Here is a 20,327-nt window from a genome sequence, read left to right as displayed (position 1 = left end):
GGTCAGTAACCCAGGGCTCTGGAGTTAGATCGTGACAGTGCCCTGGGCCCACAGTGAGGAAGAGCCGTTGTCAGCAGAGGGTTTATTTCATGATGCTGCTAAACATGCACACAGACGTGAACAGGAGGTTCCAGAACCCGTGGCAGAACCCAGGACTGGCCTGTCCCCTGGAACCCTAGGGGCCACCCAGCTCACAGGCCAGCTGCGTGCCTGCCGGGAGGGTCTTGGGTGTGGTCAGCGGAGACCCAGGCTCCCACCACCCTGAGCACCTAGCCAGTGGGACAGTGGGACTGTTCCCAGAGGCACCTCCTGGCACTGTTGTGATGGCACCTGAGGGGTCTGGGCAAGCTTGCCCTGCAGCCTGTGTCTGGAGAAGGGGGACCAGCTTCCCCTGGCAGTAGCTCTGCTGTTCTTTCGGGTGCATGGCATGGCCTTTCTGCAGCTGCCCCAGTCTCCGATGGGACCTCTCCTTCCTGTAGGGACCTCTTTAGATCCCCCAATCGTGCAGCTTCCCACAGCCTGCACACAGTGCCCTCTCCTGAGGACCCACCCTGAGCACCTCTGTCTCTGGCTGGAACCCCAAGCACAGGGGTGGGAAGGACTTAGTCGGGCTGCACCCCACGCCAGGCGCTCCTGGAGTCGGGGTGCAGTGAGCTCTGAGAGATGTCCCATCGTCTCCACAATGGCCGACGGCTCCCTGTCGTGCAGCCTATGAGGGTCTGGCGGGCCGTAGTCTGGCGCCCGGGGGGCCCACGCTCTCCGGCCTTGGGGAGAGCCGCTTGCCCGGGGAGGTGCCCGGAGGGTCTCCCTGTGCAAGACTTTCAGAGTTCCCTGTCTGCTGCAGCAGGACAGTCACCCTGCCACCCAGACCTCAGGCAGGGCTGGGCCATGGCGTACTGGTCAGGTAGCATCCAGCTTGGTCTGGAATGGACGGAGGAGCTGGACTCACTGTGCCCCGAGAATGCTGGCATTGTGGACATGGGAGGCCGCCGGGAGCTCCATCATACAGCTCAGTGCGCCGGCCGGTCTTTGGAGAAAAATGCTTGGTCCATGGTTCTGCCGACGGCCTGGAGACCCCTAACCAGCTCCACACAGGGACGCAGAGGCGGCAGGGCTCCCAGGCAGGGCTGGTCTCAGTGCTGCTGTCTGGCAGCTGAGTCCCAAGGCTCCGTGGTCCAGGAGGCAGGGGCCCATTCTGGGAGACAGTCCCACAGGCTCTGGGAGGCTCCCGCCGAGCACCAAGGAGGTGAGGTCCCAAGAAGCCAAGCCCAAAAGCTGTCCTGCCCAGGATAAGGGGTTGTTGGAGCTGGAGGACCGGGAAGAACCCGGGCTCCCTGGGGCTGAGCTCACAGACGGGTGGGCGGCTTGAGGGAGATGGGCCGGCCTCCTGCGTAGGGGTGTTGGGTGCCAGGGTCCACCCCAGCTTTCCTCCAGGCCCTGCTTATGGCCCAGTGGGTCCGGGGTCTGACTTTGGCTCCCAGCCTCCTCCATTTGCACACACCCCCACCTCCCGAGGGGGTGCTGCCTGCTGAGTCAGGGAGGGCTCAGCAGTGGCAGCGGCATTTGCCACCCAAGTACAGGCGAGGGCTCTGGTTCCAGAGTGTGAACCTGAGTTCAGAGGAAATGGAAAGTCTAAACAGAATGGTATTTCAAAATAGGTCCCAAGGAGAGTTAAGTGACTTGTTTCAAGTCAGAGCCCCTGGCAGTGGGTCACAGAGGGGACATGGCCATGGGCCCGAGGGCAGGGTGCTCTCCTGGGGACCATCCAGAGAACCATGGTGGGCGTGCTGGGCTCTGAAACCCACAGCGCCCGCTTCTGGACTAGGGCTCAGCACCCGGCATTCTCGTGCTTCACCCTGGGAGTAAGACCTTGCCTTCCCCCCAAGTCCTCAACTCCTTTGGTCCCTTCTGGCAGCTTCTGTGCCTGCTGGTCAGCACTCTACACCCTTCGGGTGTCCCAGGTGGGTCAGGGGAGATGGAGTGGCCTGAGCAACCTGGTCTTGGCACCTGTCTTTGGCAGCTCTGGCGAGAGATGGTGGGCAGAGGGTGAGGACCCTGACCTCTGTGGTGGGTGGGGCATCCTGGAGCTGATGGGTGCTGCCCCCCCACCCAGGGTCGGCGTGGGGGGGGCTCGGAAGGGTTTGAGCAGGACGGTGGACAGGAGGTGCCTGGGCCATGGGGAAGAGAGGCCGCAGCTCTTGCGCAGATGGCCCAGGCAGCCCCTCCACAGTGGGGACGTGGGCACTGGCCTGCCCGGAGCGCGCAGGTTGGAGACCTAGTGCTGCAGCAGCCCCAGGGCGCCCAGGGCGCCGCCCAGCAGCAGGCAGAGGCACGGGCCACACGTGGGCCCTGCATCCGAAGTCCATGCCCAGTAGCTGTAGACCCCTGGGCCCGTCCCGTTGCCACCTGGTGCCATGTCCTCGTCCTCCAGGCCGCGCTCCCAGGGCCCCAGGACCCTCCTCCAGCCCGAGCCTGTCGCCAGGCCCGCAGCGGCCCCTGCCACTGCCCCAGCTGCCGCCCCCGCAGCTGCCACGCGCAGGGAGGAGCCGGTGTAGTGGGACGCTGGCCTCACACGCACCCTGGAGGCCCCGCGCAAGCCCCCACGCGTCCCTCCCCTGGCGCTGCCCCGAGACCCTCCACGACCACCCTTGGCCTCGCCGCTGTCGCAGAGGAAGGCGGCAGCCAGTAGCAGAGCCCAGCATGTCGCTGCCATCCAGTTCATCTTTGTGGGGCCAAACCTGTGGGAAGACAGAGGAAAGGGCATCAGCTTCTGAGGACCGGGGGCCCTGGGCCTGGGGTCAGAGGCTGGGGACAGTGGACTGCGCCTGGGCGTAGGGGCCCCTGCATTTTGGAGGAGTTTGCGGGCCTGAGCAATAGGCTCAGGCCTGGGGAGGGGGTGGGAGGGCTCAGCACCTGGGGATTATTTTGTGCCTGGAAGTGGAGTGGGGACAAAGATGGGGGGTGGGGGTTGTGAGGCCTGGGGCAGGGGGCTCCGTATCCTGGGTTGCTCTGGAAGGACCAACCCAGGTCTCCAGGGCTCGGTGGGGGGGGGGTTGGGGGGGCGGGACCAGAGGCCACACTGGGGTGGAGGTTGTGTTTGGAGGACGCAGTCTCGGCGACCAAGGGCCCCCAGGGACCCACATCGGGGTCTGGAGAAAGGACTTTGGGGCGGCACACGACCGGAGCGCAACCAGAACCGTGGTTCGGGCCTTGCAGGCCTCGCGGGTGGTGCGGAGAACGCAAGGCTGGTGACACTGTAGACCCTGCCCCCACGGGTGGGGACCCATGGCACAGTCCCTTCCCGCCCCACCCCCGCCCTGTGCTCTACCCCTTTCCCCATTGCCTGGCCCAGGGACAGACGCAGGGCCTGCCCTGACACCGCGATCTGGGTGATGATGGCTCCACCCTCCTCCCAGCAACCCCCGCCCCTCCGGTCCATTCCGGATCCTGCCACCGGCCTTACCCTCCGCGGGCCTCGGTGGGAACCGTGGGACGGAGTGGCCGCTACAGGGGCTGACGCCGAACCGCGGGCTGTGGGGGAGACGAGACCCTCCACTGAACGCGCACCGAGTGCGGAGCCTGGGTCCTATGCGAGGCCTCCGCCCTAGGATTGGGGGCGGGCAGACGCTGAGGCTCTTCCCTCGGGAGATGGGGAGAGGGGAGGAGATAAAGGCGGTCTCCGAGGAGCCCGCAGTCCCTCTCCCTTCCCAGCACGGCTTCTTCCCTCACCAGCCCCCATCCTGTCGCCTCCCCAGTGGGCACTGTGGCCGCTGCCTCCGGTCTCACTCCACCCCATTCCCAGCCACACCTGCCGCATTCCTCATCTTTGTCCTTGCCCCAGGTGGGTGTCCCAGACACAGGAACCACAGAATGCCCTGTGACACCCTGAGCTCCAGGCCCTGGTATCCAGAGCTCTGCACTCTGAGGCCCAGGGAGTCCCCAGTGGTAGGCCAGCAGCCCTTTCCTTGGCACCCAGCCCTGGCAGGCCCCCTTCCAGACCCCCGGAAGGGTATGGGTCCCTCCTCCTGCCTGCAGTGCCCTCCAGGTGGCCACTCCATGGCAAGATCACCTGTGACCCCACTGCCCAAGCCAACAGGCCTTCCCAGTCCCTGCCGGGGGGACCCTTGCCTCCCACCCGGTTTGTGTCGTTTCTGGGCCCTCGTCCCCTCCCACCATGGACACTAGGCCTTCACCCCAGCCACTCCACCTGGAGACACCAGGCCCTCTGATGGTCTTGGGAGCGGGCGTGGGGATCTTGTCACTGCACAGGTCGTGTGTGTGTGTGTGTGTGTGTGTGTGTGTAGGATTGCCGTTAGCTCCCATCGCATCCTCATCACTCCAAAGGCTCAGAACTGCAGCCCCACATGCTCTCCTGGACAATGTCAGTTCCTCTCGGTTTCATCTGCCACCTGGGCCTACAGCATCTCCCAGCCAGACCCCTGTGCTGGCCCAAGGGTCCCCCCCCAACCCCAGCTCTCAGCTAAGGGCACTTGGCCTCAAGGGCAGGGAGGGGCTACTCAGTGACTCCTTTTCCCAGAACTTAGCAGCCACATGGGAATGCCCAGCAAAGATTTGAAGAATAAGTGAATAAATGTTTGTCTTCTAACTTTCTGGATAATTTAGAAGGAAACAGGAAAAAAAACCAAGCTTCCTCTTTTAAATGATAACTACTGTTAAGGATTGGTGGGGAAGCTCCCTGTATCTTAGTCTTTCTGAGTGAGACGGGACAACAGTGTTTTTCAAACCCTTGGTAAGTAAGGGGCTGCAAAAAGCTGGTATCTGAAAGTGACACGGGTCTGCTGGCTGTAGGTCCACCCAGCTCCCCTCTTTTCTGAGACCCATTGATCTCACAGTAAAGAAATTAGCCAGGGGGACGGGAGGGGCCTCAGGAGATTTCCATGTTTCAGGGTGAAGAGGCAGGAGAGCGCGGGCTCATCATAGGAGGGTGGACCGGCCTCAGGAATCAGGCAGCTGTGATGAGGGGCGGCTGGGAGAAGTGGGGACAGAAACGGGGCCCATCGGGTCTGCTGTGAGTGCCCCGTCCCCTGACCCCACGAGGGGCCATGCCATGCCCTGTGGTTCTTCCCGGCCACAGTGGGCCTGCTTCCCAGTGCAGCCTGAACTGTGGTAGAGAGGCCACTGTCCTGGCTGTGACTCTGGAGCCGTGACACTTGTGGAACTGCCACACGGAAGCTGAGGCAAGCCAGAGGATGGAGCAGGACCAAGAGGAAAACGGGTGTGTCCTGGGCAGGTGGAGCTACTGCACTGGGCAGTGCCAGAGCTGACACCTTGGACATTACTTTGATTTGAGCTTTCGGTCGCCTGCAGTTAGAAGGCTCTGTAGCCCGATGGCTGGTGCCCTGCCAAACCCAGAGAACTCCCAGGCAGCCACTGTCACATTCAAGGAAAGCGGCAGCACAACCAAGAAAGGCCAAGGGAAAAACACAAAAGGACAGATCAACAGGTTTGAGGAATCAGATAAAACCTAAGAAAACAGTAAAAAGACTCCAATTCATAGACTCAGAAAAAAAGGGGCAGGCGTTACACTTCTGTAAGAACAGGTGCTGTCAACAAGGAATAGGGACTAAGAAAGAACTGGAAAAAGCGTGAATGCGAACCCCAGAACAACCGACACTGAACTGAATTGAAGTGTCCCCACTGTGGCTTCACAGGTGTTAGCAGAACGCAAACGAGGGGGGCAATGACGCCTCCAAGAAGCGAGCTGCCGAGCTGCACTGACTTCTCCGCACAGGGCGCTGTCCCCAGGTGTCTGCGACTACTTTCCATCCCCTGAAAGCGGGGCTGCCCTGCTCGTTCTGTCCCCTTTCCCGGTTTGTGCCGGAGTGGCCGCTGCCATCGGGAGACCACAGCTGGGTCACAGGCCCTGTGGCTGTGTGGACAGTGACACACAGGCTGCCCACGGCCCCTGCCTGGCTGACTGCCTGGCCTCCTGTCCCTGTTTGTTCGTGTGATCGCTGCCTGCCTGGCTGTTCTGTGATGTGCATCTTAGACTTGATAGAGGGAAATTTCTCTACCAGAACAAGAAGTAGCTAGAAAATACAAAATAAAATGCCACACAGCGGCAACCAACACTGAACACCACCCACAGGTAAGAGGTCTCTGTGGAAAAGATAGTTTCTTACAGAACGTGAGACCTGGTGACAGAGGGTAAGCAAGGGTAGTTCAGCCCGCACTGCGACAGCGACGGCATGTCCTCTCAGTGAAGTCATAAATCTAGTGAGAATCTCAGCAGAATTTCTAAAGAAACCCGCTGCCCTTTGTAGGCGAACTGTGTCCCCTCCACCCCGTTCACATGTTGGAGTCCTGACTTCAGCACCTCAGAATGTGGGTGTTTGTGGAGACAGGGTCTTCACAGAGGCGATTAAGGTCAAACGAGACCATGGAGGTGGCTCTAATCCAGTCTGACTGGGGTCCTCATGAAAGGAGGAGATGGGGACACAGACCCACAAGGACAGGCACGTGGGACATCTGCAAGGGGGGCAGTGAGACCCAGGAGGAGCCCACGCTGCCCACAGCTTGTCTCAGATTGCAGCCTCCGGGTGTGACAGAACAAGCTTCTGGTGTGCAAGCCGCTCTGTCTGTGATAACTAATACAGAACCCAACGTTTTCTAAAGTCCACATGGAAAATAAAGGTCGAATGGCACTAATTTTGAAAAAGAAGAACAAAGAAGAGGGACTTATCCTGTCCGATGTAAGATGCTAGAGAAAGACAAGATAATAAAACAATACAGTCTAGTCAAAGAACAGAGGCTCGTGGGGATGTGTGCATGTCTACAGGAGTAAAACAAGATTGAGAACTTTGATAGCAAATAGGAAACTATAAGAAGAACCAAATGGGAACTCTAGAACTGAAAAAATACATCTAAAAACACAGATTAGACATGGCCAGAGAGAATTTGTAACCCGGATGATGGGAAGAAAATACCTAGAAGGAAGCAGAGAGCAGAGCGTGCAGACAGGCTGCGAGCAGAGCCCACCCATGTGCTTCTGGAGCCCACACCGGGATTCAGGCAGGTGCAGTGTTTAAGGAAACTGGCGGAAGGTTTCCAAAACCAATGAGAGAAAGCAAGTCATGAACCCCAGAAGCACCGCAGACTGCAAGCATAAGTGCAAAGGAAAGTGGACCCTTGTGGGGACAGAGCCAGGAGTGCAGTTTCCAGGCTCTCGGCCTCACGTGGAAAGGTGCTGGCTCAGGTAGTAAACGGCCATCAACTGTGATTGGATGGCCATCAGCTGTGGCTAGTTGGCCATCAACTATAACCAGTGAGCCATTGGCCACTAATATAACTGCTGTGGCTACGCTAGCAGAAAATGGGGGCTAGCAAGAAGATGGGGGCTGAGCTAGCAAGCAGCGGAGTGTGGATTGCAGATTGCAGAGAGGCAGATTGCAGCTAGCAAATGGGGAGTCGGTCAGTTGGCAGAAAAGCAGACAGCAGGTCGCACATCGTGTGAATCCAGCCTCCAATGAGAATATAGTGGTATGACTCCCCCACCTATGGTTCCGTGGGTGTTCCTTTTTGGCCTCAGCATATCCTGCGTTCTTATGTGGAGAGTGGGACCAGAGACCCCGCGTGATACCCTGCATGACAAATGGCGCAGCGAGCAGCGTACGGTGCCGGCCAAAGCTCTCCGAAGGGTGATGGAGCAGTTTGTGCATATGAACACTCAGTCTCAGGAATACCAGGAGGAGCAGCTGCTGGAGAGCTGGACCCCGTGGAGAGGTGGGAAGACATGGACGGTTCCCCAACCAGCAGAGGCCAGAGGAAGCAAAGGACGTTATGGCCCTGTGGGCTGGGAAATGCTTGCTGAGGCAGCCCAGATGCAGGACTTGTAGTCCCAGGAGGAAACGCTTGCTGAGTCCTCCATGGGAGATGAGGGTGAGGTCAAGGTCATCCCTCACCCCCAGGACAGCCCTGGTGAATGACTATGGACTATGGGGAATTGCCTTCCAACCCTAATTTAATGGACCGCTTGACTGTTTGCTTGGGAACATACCACCTTGTAGTGGAACTGGCAGATGTTTGCTTTTGTGTCTCAACCGGCCGCCATTGAGAATATGTAAGCACCTTGACTGTGAACTGCTGTTGTTCCAGCACGGTACCCTGAGAGGCCCAGAGAGAGTGGCAGTGCCCTGAGAGCCCTGGCTGTGCTTGGGGAGACTGGTGGTACCATAAGAAGTCCAGGAAGTCTGGCTGTGCCCAGAAGCACTGGTGGTGCCCTGAGAAACATTGGCTGTGTCCAGAGAGTGTGGCTGTGTCCAGGATATTGCATTCACCTCCAGGCTCCTCACACAGGGCACCTCGCAGAAGTCACTTGTCACATAACTTGTGAGGCGAGACCCTGTAGAGCCAGGAGAGCAGTTTCCAGGCTCTAGGCTTCATGTGGAAAGGTGCTGGCTCAGGTAGTAAACGGCCATCAACTGTGATTGGATGGCCATCAGCTGTGGCTAATTGGCCGTCAGCTGTAACCAGTGAGCCATTGGCCACTAATATAACTGCTGTGGCTACGCTAGCAGAAAACGGGGGCTAGCAAGAAGATGGGGGCTGAGCTAGCAAGCAGCGGAGTGTGGATTGCGGATTGCAGAGAGGCGATTGCAGCTAGCAAATGGGGAGTCGGTCAGTTGACAGAAAAGCAGACAGCAGGTCGCACATCGTGTGAATCCAGCCTCCAATGAGACTATAGTGATATGACTCCCCCACCTATGGCTCCGTGGGTGTTCCTTTTTGGCCTCAGCATATCCTGCGTTCTTATGTGGAGAGCGGGACCAGAGACCCAGCGTGATACCCTGCACGACAACCCTGGAAACCAAATACAAGGAAATCTTAAAAACTTCCAGAAGTGGGGGAAACCCAATTACCAAAAGAGTGAAAATAAGATCAACAGCTGACTTTTCAACAGAAACAGGTAGCAGCCAGCTAAGGAGAAATATGGTTTGCAGGGTTTCAGCTCCAGCATCACAGAGCTGATGACAGGAGGGTGGTTAGAGGCAACAGGTTAATAACCAGTGCAGATGCAATGTACATGTGATGCAAATAAATACTAGTGAGAAGGACGCTGATGTAGCTGGATTAATGTCAGACAAGAGACGAATATTTACAGATTAAGACAAAAAGCATTCTGGAGACAAAGGGGAACACTTCTTGATGATAAAAGGCTGAATTTACCAAATATCACAAAACAGTTCTCAACTTCATGCACCTAATGACTTAACCAAAATGTATACAGTGAAATACTAAGATGTACAGTGCAGAATCTTTTACGAGAATCTAAAACCCTCACACACAAAGCAACATGACTCACCTGTCGACAACGTATGTGTCTCTCCACAGACACACACTGAACATATCGTGCCGGCAGCTGTGATGATGGGCCTGCGACTACAGTGTGGAAGAACATGAAGCTCATCCTGACCAACAACGGTGGCCCGGGTGAGGGAAAGGGGGTGCCGGGTTAACCCAGCTTCTGCCCTAGGTGCCAGAGGAGAAAGAAACGGCGGAAAACCAGGTACGCACACCATGTAGGCATTAGGCCCATCCAGTTCAAAATGAAACAACATTCTCGTTTCGAGGAGACGTGGGAGCATGTGGCCGGAGGTGCTGCCGGGACTTCCGGGGACCTCAGTCCGCCGTCTGGCTGCTGAGGTTGGTCACAGGGTCTGAAGAGGCCATCCCGCTGGGCTCAGGGACGGGAAAGCAGGGGCTGGCTGCCACAGAAGCAGGCAGTTTCCAAGCAGTCAGGGAGTGATGGTGGAGGGGACCAGCCTGTGACCTGGGGACCCAGCTCCTCTGGGTGAAGGCCTGCTGCTGAGGAGCTGTCCCGGGCTCTGGTGCTGACGCTCCCTGGGTGAGGTAGCTGGAGGCTGTGGCATTTCTGCCGCTCCTTCAGATGCTCTCAGGGCCACTGTGCCCTCGCTGGCCTGGCGCCGTCTGGGGGAGAGGGGGAGGCGGGAGCTGGCCGGCTGCCAGGTGGTGGTGTGACCAGATGGGAGGACAGGGACTTGGAAGCTGTCCCTTCTGCAGTTGGTGCTCAAAGGGTTTGGGGGGGACCGAGGAGTATGGCCAGGGCCTCCCTGGTGTTGCGTTTCCAAGGCAGCAGATGACAGGGTTAAGTGGCAGGGTCACAAGCCAGTACCCCACAGACACCAGCTTGTTGAGGTAGGAGGGGCTGGCCGTGCGAGACAACGGGTACATGAAGATGGTCAGGACCACCAGGTGGGAAGCGCACACAGAGAGGGCCTTCGTGGGACCCGCGGCTCCGTGGCCAGGGTGTGGGCATAGGACACCATGGGTGGCAGCCAGAGGTCGAGAGCACAGCCAGGGCTCCTGAGGTCCAGCATCTCTATGCGGTGGTGGCAGAGCTGCAGGAGAAGTGGCTGAGGACATTGGGACCACAGAACCTGAGGTGGGAGATGAGAGCCGTGGACAGAGGCCAGGGAGCCGCCCAGCCAGGTGCCAAAGGCCAGGTGCAGGAAGAGCCTCAAGTCCATGATGGCTGGTCATGCAGTGGGTGACAGACAGCAGGTCCCACTCCCAGGTCATGGTGCCAGGTGAGAGGAGAAGGGACCGTTGGGTCAGGCATCCTGAGGAGATGGTCCAGCCCATGCCAGGAGGTGAGCCAGCAGTTTGGGGATGGTGACTGAGGGTCTCCAGAGCCTACAGTTTGGCCAGGAAGAAGTACCTGGTTGTGGGTAGTTGACAGGTGCTGGGACAGTCATCATAATGACCAGGTTCTCAGGACAGTCACTGTGTAGATGGTGAGGAACGACCTGAGCAGCACCCCTTATAGGTGCTGGGAAGCCCAGCAAGATGAACTCGGTCAGCAGCATCTCAGGGGAGTTCCTCATGGCCCTTCCTGGCAGGGAGGTCACATCTGAGCACCTTGGAACAGCCTGGAAACACAGGTGTGCTGTGTGGTGGGCCTGAGCAGGGGAGCTGGGTTGTGACAGCTGGGTGGTTACTAGAACCTCTTCTCAAAGGTGCTGCAGTACCTGCCATCCCCACCTCTCAGTCCAATATGTAGTTACCCAGAGCTAACAGTTGGTGAAGGGGCCTGGGAGCATGCCCCCCACCAGGACCTGCAGATGAACCCCTTACTTGTGGAGGGGACTGAGCACGTAGACTCTCAGGTGCACAACTCACAGGTATGAGCCCAGGGTGTGTGCACTCCCCCCAATCCCCCAGGTGCACTCATGCACACACCAGGTGCATGCACACACATCACCTCCCTAAGTGCATGCACACACAAAGCACGAGGGGAGACCCATTTCACTTGGTGTACCTTCTCAGGTTTTGTTCCCCGGCACTTCCCTAGACTCATCCACATAGACGCCCAGGAGTCTGCACCTTCCTGCTGCTCTTAGGCCAGGGCAGGACACCACTGCCACCAGGTGCTGCAAAGCCTGAGGGGGTTTGCAGAGGGGAGGGCTGCTCACAGCACCTGGCCTGGAGCCCGCCTGCCTCTTCATCGGTGTTTTCTGAGCAGCAAATCGAAGTGGCTTTGGGGACGGACAGTGGAAGCAGTGCTCTCAGAGCTTCCAGGGGCTGCGGAATCTGGGACTTCTGTGCTGGGACACCGGGAAGTTGGATGTCTGCGGGGAGGGCAGACCGTGGGGCGGGGCGGGCGGGGTGTGTGTGGGATTTCTCTGCCTTCCCACCTCCCCCACGCGCCGTTGGCGTTGGTGCAGCCCCGCCGGGGGATCGTGCTGAAGTCGGAGGGAGATTCCGGTGGACAAATGGGCGACCCTCAGCCTGTTGGGTCCACCGTTTGCCTTCCTCCCCGGTGCACCGGGGCTGCGCAGGTAGCGGCTCGGGGCTCACCTGGGAGGGGCTGCGCTCTGGGGACCGTGCAGGACTGGAGACCCAGCCAGCAACACGTGCTCATCCTGCGGGGAGGGGCTGCAGGAGGTTGTGCCCCTTATGCTCAGAGCTGGGGAGGCGCACAGCGTGGGAGGAGACTGAGCACTGTTGCCCCCCCCCCCACTCCGCCTTTGAAGGGTCCTCAGCACAGAGGGAGGGACCTCGGGGCGGTGCGGCCAGCTTGCATGGGGCTCAGGGCCACGGGGCCGGGGCTCCAGGAGCCCGTGTCCCACTGTCTGTGCCATCCACCCTGGTGGCAGGGTTCAGGGTACCCAGCAGGTGCTCTTTGCCTCAAGACCGAGGGCACGGCGAGCCTCCCCACCCTCACAGAAGGTGCGGGCCTCACCGGGTCTTTTCGTGTCTCTGAGGGAGGTCTGTGGGGACACCCGCACCTCATTGGGTCCCTGCTGCCTCTGGAACCAGGTGGCTTTTATCATCCTGTGAATGGCCTTGCCCCCACCCCATTTGCTAGTGCTCACAGTGGGTCGGGGGGTGGCTCTCAGCAACTGTGAAGGGCGCAGCAGGCTCGGCAGAGGGAACTGCAGCTGGTCCAGGCTCTGAAGCCTTCACACTTTCTCCTCAGAGACAAAAGGGGTTTGTATAGTTACTTACCCTCCATGGGCCCTGGACTTGGGTGACTGCCATCCTCCAGGCCATCCCCCTGAGGCTCCAGGGGGTGAATGCTACCCTGGAGCTTTCCCAATACCCACTTTGTTTTATTTCTTTTCCATGAGTGGATGTTGACACACACACTGACAGGATGGAACTCAAAAACCCATGCTACACGACAGACACGAAGCCCCGACTGGACTGTATGAGTCAGTGTGGTGATTCTGGGAAAGACTGGTCTAGAGTGACAAGGGTGTGGTACTGGTGGTCACACGATTTTGTGCAGTTATCAATTGCTTCAAGTGGTACACTTGACATGAGCGAATCTATCACAGGCAAATGATACCTGAACAAAAACCTCAGTGGATTAAAATTGCCATTGCAGTTGCATCAAATAGAAGCCCCTACATGTGCCTCATGAGTGTGTGTGCTGTGGCAGCTTTTCTGGTGGGCTGCGTGCTGAAGCATCTGTGGGGAGCTGTGGCTGGCTGTGGGCTTTGCTGCTGTTCTGTGGTCATATTTGACCCAGCCTTTGTGGGACTGATTGTTTTGAGGGTTTTACCCTTCATTTTGTTAATGTGATGTATTACATGGATGGATTTTTGTATGTTGAACCATCCTTGCATTCCAGGAACAAATCTCACTTGGACATGGTGTGAGGACATCTTTAATGTGCTGATTAATTGCTTTTGCTAGTATTTTGTTGAGAACTTTTGCATCTGTGTTCATCAGGGATATTGGACTGTACTTTTCTTATGGTCTTCATCTGGTTTTGGTATCAGGCTAATCCTAAAATTCATATGGATCCACAAAAGACCCTGAATAGCCAAAGTGATCTTAGAAAGAAGAACAAAGCTGGAGGCATCACACTTCCTGATTTCAAAATATATTGCAAAGCCACAGTAATTAAATTAGTCCAAAAGTAACTCATGCATATATGTTCAACTGAACCTATCTTCGACAAGGGTAACAGGAACACACAATGGGGAAAGCACTGTCTCTTCCACAAGTGGTGTTGGGAACACTGGACATCCACCTGCAGATGAATGAAACTGTACCCCCATCTTATACCGTACACAAAAATGCACTCAAAATGGATGACAGATTTAACCCTAATACTAGAAACTGTAAAATTCCTAGAAGAAAACATAGGAAAAACTTCATGACATTGATCTAGGCAATGATTTCTTGGATATTGTACCAAAAGCACAAGCAACAAAAGCAAAAGCAGATAAGTGGGACCACATCAAGCTATAGTGCTTCTGCATAGCAAAGGAAACAATGAAGAAAATGAAAAGGCAACCTATAGAATGGGAGAAAATACCTGCAAACTGCATATCTGATAAGAGTTCACTATCCAAACTATACAAGGAACTAATACAACTCAATAGCAAAAAACCAAGTAACTTGATTATAAAACGAGCAAAGGACTTGAGCAGACATATGACAACAGACAACAGCAGACAAATGCCCAACAGATCCATGAAAAAAATGCTCAACATAATTAATCTCCAGGGAAATGCAAATCAAAACCACAATGAGATACCACCTCCTACCTGTCAGAGTAGCTATTAGGTTGGTGCAAAAGTAATTGTGGTTTAAAAGGTTAAAAAAAATAATAAATTGCAAAAACCGCAATTACTTTCGCACCAACCTAATATTACCAAAATAATAATAATAACAAGTGTTGATGAGGCGGTGGAGAAAAGGGGACCCTCGTGCACTGTTACTGGGAATGTAGATCGGAGCACACTGTGGAGAACAGTATAACAGTCCCCCCAAGGTAAAAAAGAACCGCTACATGACCCAGCAATCCCACTTCTGGGTGTGTCTCCAGAGGCAGTGAAATCAGGATCTTGAAAAGACATCTGCACCCAATGTTCATTGCATGTTCCTCATAGTAAGAAAGATGTGGAAACAACCTAAGTGTCTGTCAACAGATGGATAAGGAAGATCACACACACACACACCTACACACACACACACACACACACACACACAGAGGAACACTATTCAGCTTCAAAAAAGCAGGCGATCCCACCGTGTGCGACAACCTCGATGAACCTGGAGGACGCTGTGCTGAGTGAAGTCAGCAGGACACAGAAGGACAGGTAATGTGTGATCGCACTTGTGTGAAGATCTAAGTCAACCTCATAGAAACAGAGGAGAATGGTGGTTACCAAAAGCTGGGAGAGAGGAAATGGGGTTGGGGTTCAATTGTGGCTCCACACCAGGGACAAAACTTTTCTGTAAAGGGTCAGAGAGCATATATTTTTGGCTTTGCAGGTCTCTGCCATTATTGTGTGAGCCAAGACACAGACAACACACACCCACGCACACACACAAAAAGAGTGTGGCCACAGCAGGACCTGTTGGGCTCATGGCCTTGTTGAGTCTAATTACACTTACCATGTTTCCCCAAAAACAAGACCCAGCCGGACCATCATCTCTAATGTGTCTTTTGGAGCAAACATTAATATAAGGCCAGGTCTTATTTTACTACAATACTGTTTTACTGTTGTGTTATATTATATTATATTATATTATATTATATTATATTAATTATATTATATTACATATTATATTATATCCAGTCTTATATTATAGTAAAATAAGACTGAGTCTTATATTATTTTTTGCTCCAAAAGACTATTAGAGCTGATTGTCTGTCGAGGTCTTATTTTCAGGGAAACACGGTAGTGTGATGTACGGCTCAAAATCCATATTTAGGATTTTGGATAGCCATTTTTTTTCCAGCACTCTTGAAAAACCTCTTCTTTCTCCACTAAATTGCCTTTGCGCCTTGGTCAAAATCAGCTGTCCTCCTCTGTCTGCACCTATTTCTGTCCTCTCTCTAGTCCATTCCACTGATCTATTTGTCCATCTGGATGCCAACGCCACTCTTTCAATGACTGTAACTTTATACTAAGGCTTGAAATCTGGTGCTGTTGGTTTCCTGACTTTGTTGTTCTTTTTCAAAGTTGTTTTGAATATTCTAGGTCTTTTGCTTCCCATATAAACTTTAGATTCAGCCTGGCAATTTCCAAGAGAAGTCTGCTTAGATTTGATTGCTGTTGACAATATTGAGTCTTTCAACCAGGTAACATGGTTTATGTCTCCATTTCTTTGGCTCTTTTAAAAAATTTCCCAGCAATATTTTGTAGTTTTCAGTGCACAGTTAATTCTTGCACATCTTTTGTAAGATTTACACTTAGCTATGTTATGTTTTTTGATACTACTGCCAATGGTATGTAAAAATATTTCCTATTGTTCTTGCTAGTATATAGTAATACCATAGACTTTGAACATTGCTCTGTATCCTGCAAACTTGCTGAGCAAGCTGTTTCTTCTAATAGCTTTACTGTGGATTCCATTAGCATTCTCCTGTGCTGATCACGGCAGCTGCGAATAGACAGTTTTACTCCTTCCTCTCCTATCTAGATGCTTTGTTTCTTTTCCAGCCTTATTGTACTGGCTAGACACCCCAATGCAATGTTGAGTGGAAGCCATGAGACAGATACCACCATCTCGTTCCTGATCCGGGAGCAGTCAACCTCAGCGTTAGCTGTGATACTCGTTAGGCATCTTCCCATTACCAGACGGAGCTTCTCCTGTATTCTGAGTCTGCTGAGAGCTTTTTTCAAGAGTGAAGGTTGGATTTTGTCAAATGCTTTTCTTTATCTACGGGAATAATCACCTGGTTTGTCTTTTAATGTCTGTTGTTTGGTGAATTACACCAATTGGTTTTCACATGTTAAGTCAACTTTGCATTCCTGGGGAAACCACTCCTGTTCACTATGTATGAGGCTTGTGGACATTGCTGGGTTCTGTAGGCTAACAGCTGTTTAGAAAATCTGCACATGTATTCATGAGAAATATGGTCTGTAGGTCTCTTTTTTATAATCTCTTTCTTTGGTTTTTGAATCAAAGTAATGCTGGTTTTATAGAATGAGTTGTGAAGTTTTCCATTCTCTTCGGTTTTGTGGAATTCACAGTGAAGCCATCTCTCCCAAAGTTTCTGTGTGTGGGGGAAAGTTTTGATTTACAAAGTTAATGGATTCAGGGCTGTTTAGGTTATCTGTTTCTTCTGGAGTAATCTTTGGCAGTTTGTTTTTCAAGCAATTTGTCTATTTAGTCTAAGCTGTCAAATGTGTTGGCATAAAGTTGTTCATAGTATTTTTTAAGGTTTTATTTCTTTTATTAAAAAAGATCCCTGGCAGAGATGACACTTGTCGAGTGGATATGTGTTTGACAAAGGCAAGGTACCAGCCGGCACATACACCAGCTGTGCTGGGGCGGGGTTCATGAGGAAACCCACGGAGAAAGGACTACTACTCCCATTGTCTCTGTGTTGCCTGCCACCCACTGTGGCCTGCACAGCAGGAGTACTTAGATTCTTGCTGTGGAAGTTTTAAGTGACCTGATTTCTGAAAATCTGACCCCTCCCTGATGTGATCAAAAACCAGAATAGTATTGTGATATGACATGGCAGAGTACTGGCTCCAGCCCTATCCTACCAACTCAAGGTTCGTCTCAGGGGGTGACGTCAGCCTGGGGCCGGCATGGACAGGAGCCTGGGGTCCCAGCCTTGCAGTTATAACTGTGATGTAGCTAGCTGTCAGCAGGATTTACCATCACATTAGCATTTATTGTTTTTTAAAAAAGATTTTTATTAACATACAAATAATGTATTAACATACAACATTATATTAGTTTCAGGGATACACCATAGTTATTCAATATTTATATACCTTAAGAGGTGATCACCATGATAAATCCTGCCACCATCTGACACCATCCCAGCTATCATAATATTATTACTATATCCCCCGTGCTGTACATTATATCCCCATAACTTATGTGTCTTATACCTGGAAATTTGGACCTCTTATTTCCCTTCATTCCCCCCCCCCAAGTTTTAAATTTTTCAATTACTGTTGACATTCAATATTATTTGATATTAATTTCAGGTGTACAGCATAGTGGTTGGACATGTATATAATTTAAGAAGTGATCCCCCGACTAGTCTAGTACCCACCTGGCACTGTACACAGTTATTACCATATTATTGACTGTATTCCCTGTGCTCGACTTTACAGTGACTGTTTCATAACTACCAATTTGTAATTTTTAATCCCTTCCCTTTCCACCCACCATCCCACCCCACCCCCCCGCCCAACCTGGCAACCATCAAAATATTCTCTGTATCCATGAGTTTGTTTATGTTTTTGTTATTGGTGTTTATTTTGTTCTTTAGATTCCACAAATAAGTGAAATCACACTGCATCTGTCTTTCTCTGTCTGACATACTCCACTCAGCACAATACCCTCCAGGTCCATCCATGCTGCCCAGATGGCAAGAATCCATTCCCTTCCATGGCCGAGCAATATTCCATTGCATATATGTACCACCTCCTCTTTATCGATTCATCCATTGGCGGACACCCAGGCTGCCTCCACATCTTGGCCATTGTAAACAATGCTGCAATGAACATATGGATGCACACGTCCCCTCGAAGTAGCGTTTGGGTTTCTTCAGATAATTACCCAGAAATGGGGTTACTGGGTCCTTCTTTGTCTCTTGTTACAGCCTTTGTTGTAAAGTCTATTTTGTCTGATATGAGTATTGCTACTCCGGATTTTTTCCATTTCCATTTTTATGAAATATCTTTTTCCCATCCCTTTACTTTCAGTCTGTGTGTATCTTTCAATCTGAAGTGAGTCTCCTGTAGGCAGCCTATGTAAGGGTTTGTGTTCTTATCTGTTCCATTCAGCCCTCCTATCTTTTGATTGGAGCATTTAATCCATTTATATGGAAAGTAATTGTTGATAGATATGTATTTATTGCCATTATATATATATTCCTCTCTTAAAGAAGTCCCTCTAAGATTCCTTGTAATACTGGTTTGGTGGTGATGAACTCCTTTAGCTTTTCTCATCTGGGAAGCAGTTAATCTATCCTTCGATTCTTTTTTCAAAAATTTTTATTGGGGAATATTGGGGAACAGTGTGCTTTTCCAGGACCCATCAGCTCCAAGGCAAGTCATTGTTTTTCTCAATCTAGTTGTGGAGGGCACAGCTCACTAGCCCATGTGGGAACTGAACCAGTGACCTGGGTATTATGAGCACCGTGCTCTAACCACTGAGCAAACCGGCCACCTCTGTCCTTTGATTCTAAATGATAGCTTTGCTGGGGAGAGTAGTCTTGGTGGTAGGTCCTGCTTTTCATCACTTTGAATATTTTGTGCCATTCCTTCTGACCTGCTAAGTTTCAGTTGAGAAATCAGCTGACAGTCTTATGGGAGCTTCCTTGTAGGTTAACTACCATGTTTCCCCGAAAATAAGATCTAGCTGGACCATCAGCTCTAATGCGTCTTTTGGAGCAAAAATTAATATAAGACCCAGTATTACATTATATTATATTATATTATATTATATTATATTATATTATATTATATTATATTATATTATAGACTTGGTCTTATATTATAATAAGACCAGGTCTTACATTAATTTTTGCTCCAAAAGATGCATTAGAGCTGATGCTCTGGCTAGGTCTTATTTTCAGGAAAACATGGTAACTGCTTTCCTCTTGCTGCTTTTAGGATTCTTTCTTTGTCTTTAACCTTTGACATTTTAATTATAATGTGTCTTGGTGTGGGCCTGTTGAGGTTCATCTTGTTTGGGCCTCTCTGCGCTTCCTGGACTTGTATGTCTATTTCCTTCACCAGGTTAGGAAAGTTTTCAGTCATTATTTCTTCAAATGGGTTCTCAATCCCTTGCTCTCTCTTCTCCTTCTGGTGCCCTTATGATGTGAATGTTGGTACGCTTGATGTTGTCCCAAAGGCCCCTTAAACTATACTCATTTTTTAAAATTCTTTTTTTCTTGGGTGTTTTCTGCTACCTTGCCTTCTAAATCGCTGCTTTGATCCTCTGCTTCATCTAATCTATTGTTGATTCCCTGTAATGCATTCTTCATTTCAGTTATTGTATTTATATCTAACTGGTTCTTTTTTTTATGTTTTCTACTTACTTTTGATGTTTCTTATCTCTTTGTTGAAGTTCTCACTGAGATCATTGAGCATCCTTATAACCAGCGCTTGGAACTCTGAGTCTGATAGATTGTTTGTCCTCATTTTGTTTAGTTCTTTTTTCTGGAGCTTTGTTCTGTTCCTTTATTTGGGACATGTTTCTTTGTCTCCCCATTTAGGCTGCCTCCCTGTGTTTGTTTCTATGTATTAAGTAGGGCTGCTATGTCTCCCAGTCTTAGTGGAGTGGCCTTAGTTTCTTTTTATTAGCCTTCTTACACAGATTTATCGAATCTGAAGTGATGTCAACCCTCTCACTCTGGATATTGGGAATCTGTCTTATTTTTTCCTGATCACCTTGACTAGAGATCTATCAATTTAATTGATATTCTCAAAATAACAACTTTCGGTTTCATTGATTTTTCTCAATTTTTTTTCTGTGTTCTATTTCATTGATTTCTGCCTTGATCTTTATTATTTTCTTTATTCTGCTTACTTTGTGCTTTGTTATGTTTCTGGTTTCTTAACATGGAAGCTGATGTCATTGATTTAAGCCTTTCTTCTTTTCTGATGTGGGTGTTTGGTGCTATAAATTTCCCTCTAAGTAGCGCTTTTGTAGAATTTCACAGTTTTTAACAAGGTGTGTTTTCATATTCATTTTGAAATATTTTCTTATTTCTCTTTTGATTTCTTATTTAACTAATAGGTTGTTTAGAAGTGTGAAATTTTTCAAATGTTTGGCGATTTTCCAGATATCTGAATCTTTTATTGATTTCTATTTTAATTCTATTATGGTCGGAATACATATTTTGC

The 20,327-nt window shown here is 51.4% G+C and overlaps 1 protein-coding gene across 1 annotated transcript; it reads right to left on the bottom strand.

The window, feature by feature from the left end:
- Positions 1 to 17: 17 nt before the first annotated feature.
- On the bottom strand, positions 18 to 3,706 carry SPRN (shadow of prion protein). Its single transcript, XM_033130212.1, has 2 exons — positions 3,464 to 3,706; positions 18 to 2,738 (listed from the first exon to the last, which is right to left on the bottom strand). The coding sequence occupies exon 2, from the start codon at positions 2,720 to 2,722 to the stop codon at positions 2,276 to 2,278; it is 447 nt and encodes a 148-aa protein (XP_032986103.1). The 5' UTR covers positions 2,723 to 2,738; positions 3,464 to 3,706; the 3' UTR covers positions 18 to 2,275.
- Between the last annotated feature and the right edge of the window lie 16,621 nt (positions 3,707 to 20,327).

This window comes from Rhinolophus ferrumequinum, chromosome 16 (assembly GCF_004115265.2).
Source record: "Rhinolophus ferrumequinum isolate MPI-CBG mRhiFer1 chromosome 16, mRhiFer1_v1.p, whole genome shotgun sequence".
In the NCBI taxonomy this organism is placed as follows: Eukaryota; Metazoa; Chordata; class Mammalia; order Chiroptera; family Rhinolophidae; genus Rhinolophus; species Rhinolophus ferrumequinum.
The sequence above is the reverse complement of the archived record's forward strand: the minus strand, read 5'-3'. Positions and strand labels throughout refer to the sequence as shown.

Bases quoted from the DNA above. Each gene is read 5' to 3' on its own strand.
- SPRN (XM_033130212.1), bottom strand. From the start codon at position 2,722: ATGAACTGGATGGCAGCGACATGCTGGGCTCTGCTACTGGCTGCCGCC.